General features: G+C 42.3%; 1 protein-coding gene and 1 pseudogene across 7 annotated transcripts in view; one reads left to right on the forward strand and one right to left on the reverse strand.

Moving 5' to 3' along the window:
* Window positions 1-22204, reverse strand: part of LOC147111838 (radixin) — a 97963-nt gene that overhangs the window by 49376 nt on the left and 26383 nt on the right. For 5 of the 7 annotated variants that reach the window (XM_085999115.1, XM_085999114.1, XM_085999116.1 and 2 more), the window contains exons 3-8: window positions 19549-19632; window positions 14755-14850; window positions 9417-9691; window positions 8575-8625; window positions 5165-5248; window positions 2636-2782 (exon numbers count right to left, since the gene is read on the reverse strand). In XM_085999115.1, the coding sequence (XP_085855241.1) occupies window positions 2636-2782; window positions 5165-5248; window positions 8575-8625; window positions 9417-9691; window positions 14755-14850; window positions 19549-19632 (737 nt within the window). Of the gene's footprint in view, window positions 1-2635; window positions 2783-5164; window positions 5249-7370; window positions 7395-8574; window positions 8626-9416; window positions 9692-14754; window positions 14851-19548; window positions 19633-22204 lie in introns of all 7 variants that reach the window. The other 2 variants (XM_085999119.1, XM_085999120.1) reach the window with 2 other exon arrangements.
* LOC147111839 (EEF1A lysine methyltransferase 1 pseudogene) lies at window positions 13739-14459 on the forward strand (annotated as a pseudogene).

A 22204-nucleotide genomic window follows, 5' to 3' on the forward strand; every position in this document is an offset into this window, starting at 1 on the left:
TCTAACTTATTTTCTCCCAATGAAAATAAGAACCCTGTACTTTATTTCTTTCAAGTGTACAGGTTGAAACTGAGAAAATGTGAGCGCACAATTTCCTTAAATACACAAGAGACCTTTTACTTTTCAAAGTCCAGATCACATTTTCCAAGTATAAATAGCTCAGCAGAGCAGCACACCTACACTTCCGTGGCAATAAAGAGGCCTTCAGTAAATTACATCATTGCCCAATATGTTTTTTTACTTTATGCCAGTCAGCAGAGAAACTGCTGCAGTTATATTTAGGACGAATAGCAGGCTCCCTGCTGAGATTTCATTTGCTATGCTGCAGCTTGAGATTTATAGTGATTGTATTGTGCTTGCAAGGTTACAAGTGACTGGTCTTGGGATCATCAACGGGGCATAACTGCTTCTCTGAAAACTGGAGCAGAACCATAAAAAAACAGCTCTCTTGACCAATTCAACTCCACTAAGTTAAGAATTCTTTAGGAAACATATCCAACAGATATAATGGCTGAGAATTTGCTGGAGCGGGGCATCTCATGGCGTGCCCAGTTAGACAGACATTTTCCCCTCACCCTTCAGCTCGAAACATTTTTGCGCTGCAAGTTGCTGGAAATGTGAGCTGATAATGGCAGAGTGAGGGCAACAGGGCATCTGGGACCTTGTGAATGACAGGACCAACAGTACATCTCCTGAATCGATGAGATTTAAGGATTAAGAAAGAAACAGAGGAACAACGAAGAAGGAAATAGGCTGAATTAGAGTCAAATCAGATACGGAAAGAGAAATAAAGAGGGAAATAAAGATCCGATTAAGAGAGGGGGGGGGGGGCGGGGGAAAGAGAAGACAAAGGATAATAGCATGTGCTCCAGATTTTTTTTGCTCCCTTCCTGATGGTAATAACTTTTGTTGGACAAGTTTAGCAGGCCTCAATTAACAACAATTTGCATTTATATAGCGCCTTTAATGTCCCAAAGGCACAATTGGACAAAAATAGACATCGAACCAAAGGAGGATATATTGGATGATTTCCAAAAAGCTTCGTCAAAGAGGCGAGATCGGAGGAGGGTCTTAAAGGAGGAGATGGGAGTGGATAGGTGGAGGCGCTTAGGGAGAGAACAGGAGCAAGGATGTCTTGCTGCAGTTGTACAGAGCCCTGGTGAGACCACACCTTGAGTATTGTGTGCAGTTTTGGTCGCCTTATCTGAGGAAGGATGTTCTTGCCATGGAGGGAGTGCAGCGAAGATTCACCAGACTGATACCTGGGATGGCAGGAATGACGTATGAAGAGATTGGGTCGATTAGGCTTATATTCGCTAGAGTTTAGAAGAATGAGAAGGGATCTCACTGAAACTTATAAAATTCTAACAGGGCTAGACAGACTAGTTGCAGGAAGGATGTTCCCGATTGCAGGGAGTCCAGAACCAGGGGTCAGCCATTTAGGACTGAGATGAGGAGGAATTTCTTCACCCAGAGTGGTGAACCTGTGGAATTCTCTACCACAGAAGGCAGTTGAGGCCAACTTATTAAATATATTCAAGAAAGAGTTGGATATATTTCTTAAGGCTAAAGGGATCAAGGGATATGGGGAGAAGGCAGGGACAGGGTACTGAATTTGGATGATCAGCCATGATCTCATTAAATGGTGGAGCAGGCTCGAGGGGCCGAATGGCCTACTCCTGCTCCTATCTCCTATGCTGGCAAAGTCTAAAAAGGCAGTAGGGGATTGAAGGAGAATAATGGGAAGGAGGTTGGCGAGAGTTGTCCCCAGCATGCTTGCTGGGCAGAAAGATTGGCACGAGATGAGGATGGGGCATTTGGGATTCCTATTCTTAAGGAGTCAGCAACACGTGCCTGGCTAGAAAGAAAGACTTGCATTTATATAGCACCTTTCACAACCTCAGGACGTCCCAAAACACTTTACAGTCAATGAAGTACTTTTGAAGTCTAGTCACTGTTGTAATGTAGGCCCATCTGAGAATGCCAAGAGAGGCACAGAAGGTGGCTGTGAGGAGTAATGATGCTTTGTGGCAAGGATTGGGGGCAAAGTACCTGAGGGGAGAGAAATGAAAGGTGGCATGACTGGGTGATAGGAAGAGACAGATGAGAAGGGTTAGAGGGGGGCCAAGAGAAAAAAAAGTGTGTTTATTCCTTGCGTGCGTGCCTAGGCAGTGAGCTATTAATTTGCAGGACATCATTGGCAAGCCAGATCCTGTCTCTCCAGACAGCAACTTGCATTTATATAGTGCCTTTGATGCAGGAAAACAATCAGATTAAAGTTGACACCCAGACAAAGGAGATATTAGAAAGGATGACTAAAAGCTTGACAGATCACTGGATAAGCACACAAGCAGGAACCCAGCTAATTATTTTACCACTCCCTGTACTGCTCTTCCAGCCTAGATCAGCTAATCCACCATAGACCAAGAACCGAACCTGGGACTGCCATGATTATATGGCTCAGTACAATACACTTAGTCCCAAGTTATTAGCAGTACACCCATATTTTTTTTTTTTTTTTTTAAATAGCTTTTCACTATAGGTGATAATTGCCTTCTTTAATATCACATTAAGCTATAACTTTAGATAACAAAAAAATTGTGAATTCAGAAAATATTGAATACAGTTCTCTTACTTATCATCATGTTCATAGATGTTAAGTCCAAGAGCATCAACACCCAGCCATAACTCTGTTCCCTTTTTGTTCTTGATTTCAAAGTAATTGACACCATACATTTCAAGATCTTGAGCAATCTTGAGGTATTCCATCATTGAATCTTCCCTATTAACAGAAATGCAAAAATAAATATTCTATGCTACTATATCACTTAAAAAAGCCAGGTGTGTCAGAGGTTGTTCATTAAATTTAAACAGCAATTGCACTACAATTAATCCAGTCCCATTCATAACTAAATGATGCAACACCCTTAGTACACATTACATTTACATGTGCTAGATATATAAAATGAAAGATATCCTGAATATGCAGTAAAGGTTTAGAGAAAAAAAAAATCACTAATGTCATAAAGCAGGCTTTTCTAAATGCTGAACACATGCATTGGTATTGATTGAAGAATGTTGTATTGAATAGCAAAAAGGATTATATATACTATGGACATTGCAGGTTAAAAAATCTTCCTGCACATTAGTAGGTCACAGCAAAAACATACAATAAGTCAATGTGCAAAGTTTACATAGACCTTTATAATAAAATACATTCACGTGAAAGACAAAGTAAACTGAAACATCTGGAACTTTACTCGAGGACAACTGTAGTCGGCTCCCCTGTCTCTGCCTACACTATTTAACATAATTGTAGTGAAGGATAAAAGGCCTTCTAGCCCACCCAAGCTTGTCCCACTATTATCTGATAGCAACTTGATGTTCCTAACTATCTTCCTTATTCCTAACATTCATCACGGAGTAAAGAAATTCTATTCTTGGTTTTAAATTCACTTCACTAATTTATAGTTACATTATCTGGTCTAAATACCCAGACATGAGGTTTATCTTGCTTACCTAATTTAATATTGCAAATTCCTCAATGGGGACCCCCCTCAACTTTCTCTCTAGATTGTAGAGTTTGCTCAGTTTATCCTCTTTATACTTGAGGCTCATATTTATTCCTCATCTATGGACCCTCTCCAATGTGTGATCTGATCAGTGCATTGTAAAACCTTAGCATAGCCTACTCCATTGCTTCGTTTACACAACCCAATATTCCATAGCATTTAGTTGTTTTACCACAATGTCTAGACAATAACGGTGACGGGTATACTATTTCTCACAAGTATCTAAGGCGGCAATCATGCTTCATCAATAGAACTCTGAATCACTCCCCAAGTTGGCTTTGGGTTTAGAGGTCCTATTTACATAGGCACCTTCAAAATCCAATCTGAACTTTTAGGGATTCATTTCACAGTAATATCATGATGTTGCAATGTCACTGTGAAAGGCACACAATTTATTTGTTTTTAACCCTTAAAATAATTAAAAATATTCTTAGGAGGGACAACCAATAAGGGAAAGATATTTTTACAGTTTCAAATTTTTTGCAGCACTGCTACATTTTCCCCTTGGGGACCAGAACCAGAGGAACCTATTTACACTGGTTTGAGATCTGCTATTTTTTCCATTTTCAATTTCACATAATTTATTCTTTAGAATTCAAATTTACTGACTTTTTTTTTTACTACTATTATAGTGAAAACATTAAACTTTACAGCCACCCAAGGGAGTGCCAAAGGATAGTGGTGAAACTTGTGTCGAATTTCCTCTCCTCCCACTAGCTAGGTATTTAACGATTAAGGAGTCAGTGCCCAAGAGATGACAACATACAAATTTCAACATTTACATTCAAACCCAAGGTGACCTATGTCTTGGTTTCTTGGATTGGTTGCTTTTCTCCCATTCAGGAAGAGAAGTTACTCTGATTTAGAAACTAACTCCTCTCACACATATTCCCTACAGTTCATGTGTACATTACAGTACAGTACATTTGTTCACTAAAGGGTACTACTGTACAAATCTCCCTGCTTTTTACTGCTGCTGGCCTTTACCTGAACTCCCAGATATATATATCTCAAATTCACATCTACTGAAGTATATACACTAGTGAAAAATTTCACAATACGTGGACTAAACAAGTTTTCATTTAATTTCTTCACTAATCCATAATTGCACAAGTACAACAGTGGCATATATCCACACTATTAATGCTGCTTGCAACAGATATGCAGTTGCATTATAGGCTGTCTTCTCAACACAATCTTTACCCAATGTTGGCATGATCATTCACTTAGTGTTGGAAGTGTTCCCACTACTTTAATATCAGTAAATAATACCAACATTGTTTGTGACTATCAATGGCACATGTAATTAGGGTATTCCAAATATATGTTTGAGAGGGAGGGGATTGAGAGGTCCTTGTGGGTTAAGTCTTCAGAATATGACTCAATTGGATTTTTTTCTATATTCCAGTTAACATAAAAAATACACAAAAAGCACTCGTGAAAAGCACAAACATTTTTAATCTCTACCTCTTCAAAGAAGCACATGAAAACTACATCCAATGAGAAGCCCACAACAGAACATACCTAATAATTCAGACATCTCAGAAGACGAATGTGAACAAAAAGCACATCCATTGCTTTCAGAATGTTACCTCAGCATTCCTCTGTGTTCTTCGTGCCAAGTCTGTATCCTATCTTCCCACTGCTCTTTCGTCAACTTATGCTGTTCCAAGACACTAACAAAGAACATAGTACAAAATGAAAGGCTTCCAAGAGTTTTTGAAGTTAGTTTAACATTGCTCAACACTAATGTATTAAGCCAGCATCCAAGATCTTCAAGCACTTCAGGCAATAAAGTTAGCATTATTTAACTCCTAGGTGTTAAAACAGGCTCAACAGGTAGAAGCACATAGTGATCTCTGTCATTAGACTCAAAGTACTTTTCAACATATGTAGAACCCCTGGAATGCAAAATCTAAAATAAAAATCACATTTAATATTATTTAACTCAAATAAACCAATTGTAAATTTTACAGATCCTTCTGTCCTTTAAAGAAGAAGCTCGGCCAGTTTTGATTCTGGAACAGCAAATAGATTTCAGACCACAAGCTTTATACTGATCATCAACTTAGTTACACTGCAGTCATCGGACCAAGGGGTTCAGTACTCAGTCAAATGTTGAAAAAATGATCCCGGTCTAATTACTGGAATGGAGCAGGGATTTGGAATACATCAGCCAATTAAATCCTCTACTTTTGAGCAAAGGTCTAATAGCTGATCTCTTGGGATTAGTTTTCAAAATTAATTTTCAACTGGATTACTAATTGGAGCAGTATATGGAGGGGGGAAAACTGGCATGGTCAGACTCACCCTGCTTCAATCAGATCACCTGACAGCCAACTACAACATGACTGTAGATGTGGACAGTTCACATTGTACCAATTCAAGAAGGTTATATGTACCAATTCAAGAAGGATATATATAGTGGCAAGTGTTCTACAAAGCAAAATTGTCATATTGTGGGGGCAAAAGAAAATTCAAAGTTTAAAAATACTTAGGACTATGAACAGAATGAAGGGGGGGGGGGGGGGGGAAATCAGCAATCATCGACCATCTTCCATTGCTTAATTGGTTTTGCAATGCAGTTCACCGAAACAAACCGATTGCAAATTTGAACAGGACAAATTAATTCAATACCAAAATGTGTGTGTATAAAAAAGTGTCAGCTTAGGTCAGTGATACCATTCTCAGTCAGAAGGTCGTGGGTTCAAGCCCCATTCCAGGACTTGAGCAATTAATCTAGACTAACACGAAGGAAGCGTTGCACTGTCGGAGGTGTCATTATTCAGAGGAGATCTTCAATTGAGCCCCCAACTCTACCAGTTCAGGTGGATGTGAGATCTCTCAGGACACTATTCAAGAGCAAGAGTCTTCCTGGTATCCTGGCCAACACTTATTCCTTGACTACCACCACCAAAGCAGATTAATTAGTGGTTTCATCTCATTCACTGTTTGTGGGACCTTGCTGTGCCATATATCCTACATAACACTGACTATACTTCAAAAGTAATTCATTAGTTGTGGAGTGCTTGGAGACATTCCAAGGGTATGAATTGACCTATTAAAATGCAAGTTCTTTCTTTATAAATGTTTTACTGCTTTAAACAATGTCATATTTTGCCAAGTCAGTGCCATTTAAATCTGTAAAATAACCCGAATATAATCAATCAATATTAAAAACACACCGAAACAGCCCAATTTGTAAGTGGCAACATGTTTGGATTGACACTTCTGCCCAAAAACAGGCCACTGAATTCTTCCAACTAATCCACATACCTGCTGGGATAAGTCCATAAAAACCTTCACATACTGCATCTTTATTAAAAGTTGTAATGGTGCTCTAGAAGTTTACACCCATCATCTGCTACTCCAGCTGTTAGATAGCATCAGTCCAACACATGCCTTTTTAGATATGGTCTTAACTATGCAGCAATCCAAGCCTCAATCTCATTTATAAAAAGATATTTGAACAGGATGAACGATGCAAGGGCTCACACTATTACCTAGCAAGTTTTCAAACAACAGCTGGCAGTTTCAACACAGTAGCCTATTAGGGGGATCATTGGGGTAGTAAACATAGGCCTTTCCACCAGATCAATTAATCAAACCTGCCAATAACACTTTCAAGATGCTAATACTTTGGGGAAGGGAGAAAAGAAAAAAAAGGGGAAAATCTTAGAATAACTATTGGACATGTATCATGCCTTAGTTTTTTTCTGCATACAAGGGCCCATCACTTTTAACCTGGCAATGGGCTGGGGCCCGGAGCACATACAAATAAATGTAAAAGATGCCAACCTTTGTTTTTGACTGTGCTGCCCCCTGCCAAGAAACAAAGAAACATGGAGGCTTTTTGAAGGAGAATTTTATAAAAATTAGGTCTTTTGCTAGAAAGTAACAAGAGATCAGTTTTAATTGCATTAAGTGCTATCCAATGTTCAAGTTAAAAAAAAAAATGCATTCTCATGTAACCAAAATGTTTAGCAATATTGCACCAGTTAAATACTTTTGGATGCAGTGACACAAAATGGCAGAGAGATACATGTCCAGTTAATTTTTTTGTTGGTATTTGTTGAGAAAGCAATGTTGGCCCTGACACCGGGAGAACTCCCTGCTCTCCTTTGAGTAATGTCACAGGATCAAATTCCAAAAGACCTGTAATAAAGTTTCACACAAAAGACTATTAATTAAACTCAAACCTGTGGGGATTCAGGGTAAACCTGGGAATAGAAAGGAAACTGGTTGAAGGGTAGGAAACAAGTATCAAGAGTCAACCGTGGTTGAGTCGTTAGTACTTTTGCCGCCAAATCAGAAGGCTGTGGGTTCAAGCCCCACTCGAGACTTGAGCACATAATCCAGGCCGACACTTCAGTGCACTGTCGGAGGTGCCTACTTTCGAATGAGATATTAACCGAGGCCCAGTCTACCCTCTCAGGCGAACTTAAAGATCCCCACGGCACTATTCCAAGAAGAGCAGTGGAGTTCTCTCGGTGCCCTGGCCAATGTTTATCCACGATCCATTACTAACAAAGATTAACTGCTCATGTATCGCATTGCTGTTTGTGGGACCTTGCTGTGTGCAAATTGGCTGCCGCGTTTCCCTACATTACAACAGTGACTATACTTTGAATGTACTTCATATGGCTGTAAAGTGCTTTGGGACAACCGGAGATTGTGAAAAGCACTATATAAAAGCAAGTTCTTTCTTTCCTTTATTTGTTAGAGTTATGACAAAGTGGAAGGAAGTATTGGGTGGGATACTTCAGGGTTCAGTACTGTTCCTAATTTAGATAAATAATCTGGATTCAGAATCTCAACACAAAATGGTCAAACTTGCAGAGGATACCAAACTAGGAGGGGCAATGAAAATAGAAGCGGCAGTTCAGAATTTACAGAATGAGTTGGACAAATAAGTAACTGGACAGAGAAATGGCAGGTAACATTTAATGCAGACAAGTGTAAAGTGCTCCACAAAGAAAGGAAAAATAAACAACATACATACTTCATGACTGGTGTAGAAACAGCTAAGAATGTAGCAGAGACACCTAGGAGTCTTGGAAGATAATAAAGGGGTCAACTTTTGGAAGAGGATTCGATTGAACCTAAAATTACTATTTCATGGATATTTTAGGACTCCCAAATGCCATGGGTTTCCTCAGTTGCACAGGATCACCATTTAAAATAAACTCCTGGGATGATGAGGAAAAACCACCACCAACTGATAGAGATCGATTGCTAGCTATGATTAGTCAACAACTCCATTATCGTTGCATCATGCGACTACCAGCATAGTGGAAGGCAAACTAGAGGGACTTTTATCGTCTAACAATTCCTATGTAACAAACATACTTTTTTGGGGTTATAAAAGGTCTCCAGTACAAAACCAGACTTCTTCCAGACTCTACCCGTACCTCCCCATCTTAATCTGAAAGATGTCTGGACACAACTGAAAAGGGGTAGACTTGGCAGTTATCAAGTGGGAATGAGACAAGTGGTGGGAGAGAAAAAGATGATTTACTCATTATATATATATATATATATATTATATATATATATATATAAAAAAAAATATATATATATAATTATAAGTAGACATTTCAATGCATTTTAAATGCAAATTAACTGAACATCAGTTTTAAAAGTATCAAATTCATTTTTTGGTTCTATTTATCTTTTGACATCCACTGTAAACATGAAAAGTGTGTTTGACCACAAGCAGAGAATATTTGAAGCTATACAAGACTATTTGCTAAGAGTTTGATCAGGAGCTAGGAAAATGTTCATTTTACATGTAGCAACAGTTGTTTAAGATAAAAGCAAGCACAGAAACTTGGTTCTACTTACCGCTGGGGAAGAAGTCGATCACTGGCTAGATAACCTGATTTGTGGACCTCTTTGTTGAAATCCCCATATTTGGCTTGCACAGCATATGAAGCAAGCAGGACCGCAGTTTCTGGTGGACAGTAGATTTCATCATTAAGAATACCCTCCTTCACTTGCAAGAAGAATAAACGTTGTGTTATCTCTTGGATCAGCTCCTCAGACACATCTTCTGGAAAGAACTTTGCCCTAAATTTAAATTGTAGTGGATTCTCTTTTCTCACATCCTGCTGTGTAACCTAGAATATATACAAATTGCAAAAAAATAAGCTGCTTCTCAGTTTCAATGGATAGTCCCAACAGGTCAAACTGACACTTAAGAGGGCAACCTTATACAACATGTTTTTGTGGGACACTGTTCACATAGTTTGAGAAACCCTATTTGGATAATTGATTGTACATTCATTCTAATGTTTATATTTAGCCATATTCATTTAGCACTGAAACAGATATACAATAATGTGAAATAGTACCTGTTGAGAGGTCAAGCCTGCTTCGACAAAAATGCTGAAATGAATAGCACCTAACTGCAATATTTTATGTTAAGATGCAAAGCAATACCTTGTACTTCACTACAGCATGCAAAATAGCGTGGTGACGAGGAAGTGTAAAACCAAGAACACGAATAATGTTCTGTTCACCATTTCAAGTAAAGTATATCTGGGTCCTTCACAGACCAGAGCTATGTAAATAATATTGGAGGAGGTAAAAAGATTTCTGAAAGGTATCACAGGCTGTCGGGATGGGGCAGGGCAGTGGGGGAGGTATAGCAGAGGTTCCAGGCCATTGCAAAATATATGGGAGAGGAAAGCAAATAATGGCCAGAGTTCCTACTCTTGATTGCTATCTGGTGACTCCAAATGTGCCTGACAAACAAAGACAGGGGCTTGGCTGTGATGCCAAATAGATGAATAGCCTGCCAATATTCATCGTCTGGGCTTGCACATGAATAATGACTACTTGCGCAACAAAACAGACCAGAGTGTCTGTGGTAAAGACGAGAAAGGTGGAGGGGTGGGAAACCAACCTAAATCCTATAAATATATTTTTTCAGTTCCATAAGCTCATGGCTATGTTCAGACTAGAAGGACACACCCTGGCTGCAACTATATTTATGTACTTTTACATACATCTCTATCAATTAGTAAAGAAAATAGCAGATAGCTATTAAATTAAAATTGAATTGCGTATTTTTAAAATCAGATGTGCAAATTTTTTCTTAAAAGTTACATCCTGGGGCAACTAGGTGGTACATTGGGTTCGAGACTAATTTTCACATCTGGCACCTGGTCTCAAATGTCTTCCATCTGCTGGCTGTAAGAGTCTTGTGCAAAATGAATTTGGGCAGTCTCAAGCCAGTCCATAGCAGGCAGTGATCTACAGCACAAGCTACCCTTTAATTTGGCAATTGTACTGAGAGACCATAGGATGGCTGTTATGGGAATTGGAAAAATGTCACACTGGTGCAGTAAGGGGGACTCTTCTGAAGTTGGCACAAGGTGTAATGTGGTAGAATAGAGGAAGATTTGTGTTGGCTGTGCTCATCTAAGCTGGGAGCATTAGCTGCTGGTAATGGAATGCCTAAAATGGAAAGAGTTTCATTCCATCACACTTCCATCCCCCACTTTGATGAGATTTATTTTTTTAAATAACTGTTTCAGCAACATGCATTACTTACTGACAATTGCTTCTCCATTCTCTTCTCCTGTCTTTCCACCCCATCCCACACCCCACCACCCCCATGCAAAAATACCACTTTTTATGTCTTTGTTTTTGTGTCGTGCATCAGTATTTCATACCAATCCTGTCAAAGACATCCAGCATCGCCTAACCACAACAGCATAAAAATATTACACCAGCGTACAGTACATTAAAGTCTGCCTCTTGCACAGCCACTTCCTGTTCACATCCAAGTCACCAGCAATGCTAGTTCATAAGTAGAGAAGTTGTGCATTTCACTTTCCCTGAAATGAGACTGTTCATCTGCTGTACAATGCTCTTATTTAATCAGACAGTCAGAAACGGGAGAATTTATAATGGGGAACAAGGAAATGGCCGCGCAATTAAACAAATACTTTGGTACTGTCTTCACAGAAGAGTACACAAATAACTTCCCAGAAATGCTAGGGAACCAAGGGTCTAGTGAGAAGGAGGAATTAAAGAAAATTAGTATTAGTAAAAAAAAGTGCTGGAGAAATTAATGTGACTGAAAGCCGATAAATCCCCAGTGCCCGATAATCTGCATCCCAGAGTACTAAAAAAGGTAGCCATGGAAATAGTGGATGCATTGGTTGTCATCTTCCAAAATTCTATAGATTATGGAACAGTCCCTGCAGATTGGAGGGTGGCAAATGTGACCCCACTATTTAAAGGGAGAGAAAACAGGGAACTACAGACCGGTTAGCCTAACATCAGTAGTAGGGAAAATGCTAGAGTATATTATAAAGCCTGTGATAACAGGACACTTAGAAAATATCAACGACATCAGACAAAGTCAACATGGATTTATGAAAGGGAAATCGTGTTTGACAAACCTACGAGTTTTTTGAGGATGTAACTGGTAGAATAGAGAAGGGAGAACCAGTGAATGCGGTGTATTTGGATTTTCAGAAGGCCTTTGATAAAGTCCCACATAAGAGGTTAGTGTGCAAAATTAAAGCACATGGGATTGGGGGTAATATACTGGCATGGATTGAAAATTGGTTAACAGACAGGAAACAGAGTAGGAATAAATGGGTCTTTTTCAGGGTGGCAGGCGGCGACTAGTGGGGTAGCCCAGGGATCAGTGCTTGGGCCCCAGCTATTCACAATATATATCAATGATTTGGATGAGGGAACCAAATGTAATATTTCCAAGTTTGGTGACGACACAAAATTAGGTGGGATTATGAGTTGTGAGGAGGATGCAAAGAGGCTTCAAGGCGATTTAGACAAGTTGAGTGGGCAAATACATGGCAGATGCAGTACAACGTGGATAAATGTGAAGTTATCCACTTCGGTAGGAAAAACAGAAAGGCAGAGTATTATTTAAATGGTGATAGATTAGGAAATGTTGATGTACAAAAGGGACCTGGGTGTCCTTGTACACCAGTCACTGAAAACAAACATGCAGATGCAGCAAGCAGCTTTGAAGGCAAATGGCATGTTGGCCTTCATTGCAAGAGGATTTGAGTACAGGAGCAAGGATGTCTTACTACAGTTATACAGGGCCTTGGTGAGACCACACCTGGAGTACTTTGTGCAGTTTTGGTCTCTTTACCCAAGAAAGGATATACTTGCCATAGAGGGAGTGCAGCGAAGGTTCACCAGACTGATTCCTGGGATGGCCGGACTGTCATATGAGGAGAGATTGGGTCAACTAGGCCTGTATTCACTAGAGTTTAGAAGAATGAGAGGGGATCTCATTGAAACATATAACATTGACAGGGCTAGACAGACTGGATGCAGGGAGGATATTTCCCCTGGCTGGGGGTCTAGAACGAGGGGTCTCAGGATACAGTGTAGGACATTTAGGACTGAGATGAGGAGAAATTTCTTCACTCAGAGGGTGGTGAACCTGTGGGATTCTCTATCACAGAAGGCGGTGGTGGCCAAGTCACTGAATATATTTAAGGAGGAGATAGATTTCTAGACACAAAAGGCATCAAGGGGTATGGGGAGAGAGCAGGAATATGGTATGGAGATTGAGGATCAGTCATGATCATATTGAATGGTGGAGCAGGCTCGAAGGGCCAAATGGCCTACTCCTGCTCCTATTTTTCTATGTTTCTTACTGTCTAGAGAAGAACTGGCAAAACTTCCCACAATGGCCTCATGCGGTTTTATATATAGTTCAAAGTACAAATCCAAAATTTTTGGGGGGGGGGGGGTGTCTCTGGACAAGAGTTCAGTACTTCAAGTTCTGTAGCTTTTAAGCCTTCCCCCATCCTTTTCAAAAGCAGAATCCATCCCATCAACTTTACTAGGTATGTTTAAACACAAAAAATTATAACCATAATTCAACCAAACTCTGCTGAGCCTAAATGTATTGCAAGTGTTTTCTGGCATTTTGAATGAAGTAGTAAATTGAGGGAAGGCAGCATAATGTTCACCAAGCACAAACTCAATAAAACATTTCTGTATCAAAAATTGGTAGCAGTACAGCTTCAATTAATTTAAAAAGTGGATAAGGTCATTAAAAACTTTTTTTTTTTTTTTTTTTTAAATAGCTACCATGGCACTCATTACATACAACTAGAATCAAATGTAGGGCAAATCTTACTTTAGATTCAGACGCCAAAACATTATTGGATAATTTCAACATACAATTTCATAATTTAGAAAAACCATGTATAGCCCCAGCAAATTATTATTATTTTTTTTTTTTTTTAATCACTTTTGGTATCTATATGGAAGGTGGAAGCTGGAGTAAAGGAGATGTTCTGGGTTTGACTGTTAATGTTTGGGGTTCAATTAGATGGAGAGTTTTATCTGATCAGCAGAAGGAATCTCCAGAGTTCAATAAATAGTCTGTTGGGTCTATAGAAGAAAGATGGCAGTTTTTGTGTAGAAACTGCTCTGGCTTGCCTGGGAGGCCATTGAAACTGTAGAAGTGGTGGAAGAATAGTTTGCATCAGTGCCTGAAGTGTACATCAGAAAGTAGAACAGCTCTGAATTGAAGAGTTCTCTGCTGTTTGGTTGGAGTGCAACAGGCAGTTTTCGGTTTATGGAGAACAGTTTTTTTTTGTCTAACAGCCCTCTGAATTTACATGAAGATTTCCAGCCTCACAGCCGTGATATAGTTATTGTTAATCCACCCTACCTCGCAGAAGAGTGTCTCAGTCAGTCAAATAGCTAACAAAAGGAAATATTCTTCTTTGCACTGGTGCTCTCATGGACAACCTAGCAGCAAAGTTACTGTGAAAATGTGTCAATGTTTTCCAAAACACTAAGAATTTAGCAAATTAATTTTGCTGTTACACAAACTACAAGTCCAGATTAGATTTGGTGTCTCTCTCTTATCTTTGAAATTGAAAAATAATGGCTGTATCATACATTAAATAGAAATATTCAATTATAAAAGCACCGTAACTGAAAGCAGGCTCTAAATATTGATCCAACGGAGGCCTTATGATTTATGTATGAATACTGATGAGCAGAATCATCTATTAAATGTCTGACATGGATTTTTTAAAGTAACAATCCAGGTTAAACAAATGTGTGTGCTGCAGTTAGTGGTATATTTTCAAAATATTTCTTGGTGGAATTTTTTCCAGTCCTTATGAAGTAAAAGGATTCACAGGAAGAATATTTAAAAAAATACCTTTTTGTTTAACTTCAGCCATGTGGTATATCCTTTGCTGTCTACATACTGTAGGCCAAAGAACCACACTTCTCGTAGGCCTACGGTCTTTACAACCTGAAATAGGAATATCCATCAGTATCCTTCCACAAACAGTTAACACTTCAAAATTATACAGGAAGCTTTGGTTTATCCGGAGGTTGTATGTCCGGAATACTCGATCTAACAGCAAAAATCAGGAGCCGTTTTCAATAAGTTTTTTTTAGTTCTCGTTCTTTTTTTTCCCCCCCAGTCAGGCACTGCAAGGTCTGTAGCTTTAGCAACAGCTTCAGCTAGAGACACTTGCAGCTGCAGCTGACTCTTTACAAGCTGTTGCTAAGCAACAGTGTTTGTTGTCAGATATGGAGATGAAAACCTCCGTATGCTTCAACATTAACTTTGTATGTCCGGCAGTTTTGATAGATCGGCAACACGCCGGTCCTGGATATCACAAAGTTTCCTGTATTGAGCTTATTATCTTAAGTCAACATGAATGGAAGTTATCTGAAAGTTAGCTTAATATCTAGTAATTTCTATTGTGACCATAAAACAGCAGAATATTTGGTCGGTGCAAGTCAAATTCTTTTGGCACAAAGCAAACCTCACCTATTCATACTGGAAAATACCAGTATAGCAAATATACTACTTTTTACTTTCAAATATGGAACCAGAGAAGTGTGCAATGTGAGTTTTAACAAATGGTTGAGGGAGCATAGCAACTGGAGTAGGCCATACAGCCCCTCAAGCCTGTTCCAGCATGCAATTAGATCATGGCTGATCTGTGCCTCAACTCCATTTACGTACCTTTGCTCCATATCCCTGGATACCCTTAGTCAACAATAATCTATTAATATCAGCTGAAAATGTAAATTAACCCAGCATCCACAGCCTTTTTGGGGGGGGGGGGGGGGGGGGGGGGTGAAAACGGATACAAAGTACTCATTTAACAAGTCTTGTTTGCATCTGTCTTTAATGGGCCCACATTTCTCTTTAGCACGGTCTTTCTCTTAATATATGTATAAAACATTTTGTTGTTAGCTTTGACATCCCTTGCAAAATGTTTCATATTCCTTTTACACCCATTACTCTCGTTGCATCCCTTTGTTGCTTTTAATAACTGTCCCAGTCTGCTGGATTTCCATTTTTCTTACATTTGTGTAAGCCTCTTTTAGCGCAAGGGAAAAATGTTTTCAAACAATCCAATTGTTGGTTGACTATTGGTAATGTGAACACACTCAGCAAGGCTCACTAAAAAACTTTAAATCAGCGTCCACTTTTTACCTGGTCCTTGTACTCTAAGCATCTTCGCAAAGAATTAGCAAACAACTACTAAATATGTTCTAAAACAGATGTTACAATGGGTCCACCACATTCTGCCTTCAAGGCTCGGCACAGAGATAAAGGTGGTAGCTAATTTTACAATGGACCAACTTTACTGCAGCAGGAAATCTAATCTATGTTCACTTTTTCATTAGAGTAGTGCAGCATAAGGCTTTTCCCTCAGTCACCTACACGTCGAAGAATAAAACGATCCAGACAACGGCACAGATCCCAGATTAAAGCAACCACGGGTTCAGGAAGGTGACGAACCCGGGTCCTGGGCCACTGGCAGTGGCTTGAGGTGTCACAGATCGGCACTGGGCTGAGGCAAAGGGGGGAGCCACCCCCATGGACACATGCTTCAAACCAGACAGGTGGTGCTTCCTGACCCGGGTACGATGCACGCTAGTCCGGGACAGTCGGGGCTCGCTATCCCAGGTCAGATGCACCCCCTCCCAAGACAGGCAGAGCAGCCTATCCCGGGTCAGGTGCATTACCCCAGGGATCCCTCAGGCTGTGCTGCCACTCCAGGCAAGCTCCCAAACTGGGGCAGATCAGCAGATCAAAGAAAGTTGACACTGAGGATAACGCGTTGGATCAATTCCTCGGTGGGGCCTCGGAAAAATTAGCTTCCCACCTACAGCAACACCACGGCCCAGTGAGATTGTTCTGTGCGACGTTCCGGGAGAGGAAGGGGCTTCACGTCAAACGGATGTACAAAAATATTGTAGGAAGATTGGGAGGTCAGGACAGCCGCTAGGAACTCAAGTTAAAGGTAAAGGTAGAGTTAATGGGACTTTCGTTGAATGGACAGTTCTGTGTGCAAGTGCACACACAAGGTGGGGGCTTGTGCAATGGATCCCGTCTCACCATCTTCTGCTCCTATATTCCACTCTGAGCCGTAAAATCCCACCTGGGTTGTACCAAGCCTGTATCTCGAGCACTACTGACCGGATCTCAGAGACTCTAAACCCACCCCATTTCTCCTGGGATGCGGAGACAGGGCCGGCTGTTTGACTCTCCATTACGTTGCAGGATGTTATAAATCCCCCTTTGAGTTTGGGGGGGTTGGTGTCCTAGTGGTGAAACCATTGCTCGCATTCTCTCCTGCTGGGTGATTTGACCCAACCCCGGTCAGTGTTTGCCGCCTTTGGCTCGGACCGGACTGGCTCCCTGCTGCATGCTGGGATATGGCAGCAGTGACTGATGGGAATGGAACTGCTCCTGGTGAAGCCTCACTCACCTGCGCACTCTGGCTTTTGACAGAAGCTGCTGCTCAAGAGGACACATATTGGCTGAAGTAAAAGTTCACTTCACCTTGAATGTACCCGCTCTGTTCCCTCTGGGATGGCATCATGAATGTGAAAATAGGATTTGCCGGGAATGGCTGACTGACTGTCTGTGCAGCACTGGCATCTTCCTGGCTTGTGCCAGTTTCATTGCACTGCAACCTGGCAAAACTAATTAAAAAAAGCCAAAGGTGTTGGCCTATTGATCTGCCATCAGACCAAGGCGTCTTAAAAGGTGAAGACAGGCGTTTGCACTCTGTATAATCGTATCTTACAGTGGGGCCAGTACCGGGTAGAAATATTAAAGGGTGGAAGAGTGGGACACAGAGGTCAGTCTCCTGAGGCAGGAACAAATTAAAAGCAGCTTACAAGCGCGTGCGCGCGGGGGACAGGAGGAGGAGGAGGAGCGCGCGGAGGACAGGAGGAGGAGGAGGAGGAGAGCGCGTGCGCGCGGGGGACAGGAGGAGGAGAGTGCGTGGGGGACAGGAGGAGGAGGAGAGCGCGCGCGCGGGGGACAGGAGGAGGAGAGCGCGCGCGCGGGGGACAGGAGGAGGAGAGAGCACGCGCGGGGGACAGGAGGAGGAGAGAGCACGCGCGGGGGACAGGAGGAGGAGAGAGCACGCGCGCGGGGGACAGGAGGAGAGAGCACACGCGCGGGGGACAGGAGGAGGAGAGAGCACGCGCGCGGGGGACAGGAGGAGGAGAGAGCACGCGCGCGGGGGACAGGAGGAGGAGAGAGCACGCGCGCGGGGGACAGGAGGAGGAGAGAGCACGCGCGCGGGGGACAGGAGGAGGAGAGAGCACGCGCGCGGGGGACAGGAGGAGGAGAGCGCACGCGCGCGGGGGACAGGAGGAGGAGAGCGCACGCGCGCGGGGGACAGGAGGAGGAGAGCGCACGCGCGCGGGGGACAGGAGGAGGAGAGAGCACGCGCGCGGGGGACAGGAGGAGGAGAGAGCACGCGCGCGGGGGACAGGAGGAGGAGAGAGCACGCGCGCGGGGGACAGGAGGAGGAGAGAGCACGCGCGCGGGGGACAGGAGGAGGAGAGAGCACGCGCGCGGGGGACAGGAGGAGGAGAGAGCACGCGCGCGGGGGACAGGAGGAGGAGAGAGCACGCGCGCGGGGGACAGGAGGAGGAGAGAGCACGCGCGCGGGGGACAGGAGGAGGAGAGAGCACGCGCGCGGGGGACAGGAGGAGGAGAGAGCACGCGCGCGGGGGACAGGAGGAGGAGAGAGCACGCGCGCGGGGGACAGGAGGAGGAGAGAGCACGCGCGCGGGGGACAGGAGGAGGAGAGAGCACGCGCGCGGGGGACAGGAGGAGGAGAGCGCACGCGCGCGGGGGACAGGAGGAGGAGAGCGCACGCGCGCGGGGGACAGGAGGAGGAGAGCGCACGCGCGCGGGGGACAGGAGGAGGAGAGAGCACGCGCGCGGGGGACAGGAGGAGGAGAGAGCACGCGCGCGGGGGACAGGAGGAGGAGAGAGCACGCGCGCGGGGGACAGGAGGAGGAGAGAGCACGCGCGCGGGGGACAGGAGGAGGAGAGAGCACGCGCGCGGGGGACAGGAGGAGGAGAGAGCACGCGCGCGGGGGACAGGAGGAGGAGAGAGCATGCGCGCGGGGGACAGGAGGAGAGGGGGAGAGAGAGCGAGGGGGATGGGGGGGGGGGGGCGGTGGGTCCTAATCATCCCCGCCTTTACTGCCCTGTCTCCACATATTCAATTCAAAATCCTTATCCATATTTGCAAATCTCTGTGGTCTCACAATCTACACCTGCAACCTCCTCTGCTTTTACGCGACAGCCTAGAACCTTCTGGTCCCTTGTGCATCACCCATGACTGCACTCCCACCATTCATGGGACGAGCCTTCAGCTGTCTTGGCTCTACTCTCTGGAACAACCACACTAAACCATTCCACCTTGCTAACTCTCTCCACTCACCTTCAGATACTTCCTCAAAATGTCTTGGACCATGTTTTTGGCTACCTCCCCATTTTTTTTCATTGTGCTGTAACAAATGCAAATGGCTAGACAGCTTTAGAACTCTAAAGCACTACACTGTAGGAATTTATTTGAAATTTCAGCCTCAAAACAAAATAAGGTTTAACCTTCACTTCTAAATAAAATGACAAATGTTAACCCTAGGAAGTGAACAAAAAGATTAAGCTTACCTGATCAAACAGCTGTTTGCCAGTTGTATTTGGCTGGATGGCAAACTCTAACTCTGCATCCATGGTAGTAACCCGTACATTGATCTGTCGAGACAGAAAATTAAAATCTATTAAACGAATTTATCTACAAACAAGCTATTAAAATCAATTTTGCAATTATATTTGAGACAGAGGGAAAAGAAGAAAATACAAACTAATCTTGAAGACTGATAAGTCACCAGCATTTTAACTCTCTCCCACTTTGAATAACCGGGAACAGCCATTTCTATACAACTCCTTTGAAGTGCTACAATCATTACTATACTCCCAAAAGAAAAATATTTTTGAAGTCTAACCAAAGTATCAGGGGATTACATTCATCCATGAAAATAATTAGCAGCACATGATGCTACTGGTTAGGTTTGGAAAAGACAAAAACAAGCTTGCGCACGTTCTGGCTAAAAGTCAGCATCATGTTACCAATTTTGAATCCACATAAGTGTAACCCTTTTTAGGTATTATAATACAATTAGTCTTCAGTTTATTCTTCACTGCAATATTTTAGCACGCTATTTCTCATAGTTGCTTAACATTTCACTATCCTGCAAATTTTCGAGAGAGACTATTATTAGTTCAACGTATTGCATTCAGTATAGTGAATTTTGAAAATCAATCATGTTCCTTCCAAATATAATAGGGCACCATTCACTATCTGATTATCGTTAATAGAACACATTATACATCTCTCCACAACAAAAAGTACCTGGGGCAGCACACAGATTTTCTAACCCATCCCAGCATGTACTACCATTGACAAACAATGGAGACAACCAGTAACCAGGGATCTTGCCTTTGATAGCATAACAGGGACACGCTTGTGTCATTTTCAACTTAAACAATATCCATGCAGCTCGTGAGTAGCAGAGTCATTTAAACTAGAAATATTCTAGGTTTGATTCCCAGTCTGCACGAAGGGTGACTGGTCTTAGAACATAAGAACATAAGAAATAGGAACAGGAGTAGACCATTTGGTCCTTCAAGTCTACTCCGCCATTCAAGAAGATCAAGGCTGATCTTCTACCTCATCTCCACTATCCCCATATCCCCTTAATATTCAAAAATCTATCAATCGGTCTTGAATATACTCAACAACTGAGCCTCCACAGCACTCTGGGGTAGAGAATTCCAAAGATTCACCACCCTGAGTGAAGAAATTTCTCCTCATCTCAGTCCTAAATGGACAACCCCTTATTCTGAGACTGTGAACCCTGGTTCTAGACTCCCCAGCCTGGGGAAACATCCTCCCTGCATCTACCCGGTCAAGTACTGTAAGAATTTTGTATGTTTCAATGAAATCACACCTCATTCTTCTAAACTCTAGAGAATATAGGCCTAGTCTACTCAATCTCTCCTCATAGGACAATCTCTCCCCCCCCCCCCCCAATGCCAGGAACCAGTCTGGTGAACCTTCATTGAACTCCCTCTATGGCAAGTATATCCTTCCTTAGGTAAGGAGACCAAAACTGTACACAATACCCCAGGTGTGGTCTCGCCAGAGCCGTATATAATTGCAATAAGACAGCTTTACTATTGTTCGGAAATCCACTTGTAATAAAGGCCAACATACCATTGACTTTCCTAATTGCTTGCTGTACCTGCACATTAACTTTGTGATTCATGTACAAGGACACCCAGGTCCCTCTGAACACCAACATTTCCCAATCTCTCACCATTAAAAAAAACTCTGCTTTTCTATTTTTCCTACCAAAGTGGATAACTTCACATTTCTCTACATTATATTCCATTTGCCATGTTCTTGCCCATTCACTTAGCCTGCCTATATCCCCTTGAAGCCACCTTGCATCCTCCTCACAACTTACATTCCCACCCAGCTTTGTATCAGCGAACTTGGATATATTACATTTGGTCCCCTCATCCAAATCATTGATGTAGCTTGTGAATAACCGAGGCCCAAGCACTGATCCTTGCAGTACCCTACTAGTTACAGCCTGCCAACCCGAAAATGACCCGTTTATTCCTACTCTCTGTTTTCTGTCCGTTAACCAATCCTCAATCCATGCTAGTATATTACCCCCATCCCATGAGCCCTAATTTTGTTTAATAACCTCTTATGTGGCGCCTTATCGAATGCCTTCTGAAAATCCAAATACACCACATCCACTAATTCCCCCTTATCTATTCTGCTAGTTATAACCTCAAACACACTTTCCCTTTCATAAATCAGTGTTGACTCTGCCCAATACTATTATTTTTTTAAGTGCCCTGTTACCATGTCCTTAATAGATTCTAGCATTTTCTCTGCTACTGATGTCAGGCTAACTGGTCTGTAGTTGCCCGTTTTCTCTCTTCCCTCCTTTCTTAAATAGTGGGGTTACATTTGCCACCTTCCAATCCACGAGAACCATTCTAGAATCTATGGAATTTTGGAAGATGACAATCAATGCATCCACTATCTCTATAGCCACCTCTTTCAAAACCCTAGGATGTAGGCCATCAGGTCCAGGGGATTTATCGGCTTTCAGTCCCATTAATTTCCCCAGTACTATTTTTTTACTAATACTAATTTCTTTCAGTTCCTCATTCACGCTAGAGCCTTGGCTCTCCACTATTTCTGGGAAGTTTTTTGCATCTTCTTCCATGAAGACAAAGTATTTGT

This window comes from Somniosus microcephalus, chromosome 10 (genome assembly GCF_052327205.1).
Source record: "Somniosus microcephalus isolate GS21.2 chromosome 10, FLI_Smic_1.0, whole genome shotgun sequence".
Classification (NCBI taxonomy): Eukaryota; Metazoa; Chordata; class Chondrichthyes; order Squaliformes; family Somniosidae; genus Somniosus; species Somniosus microcephalus.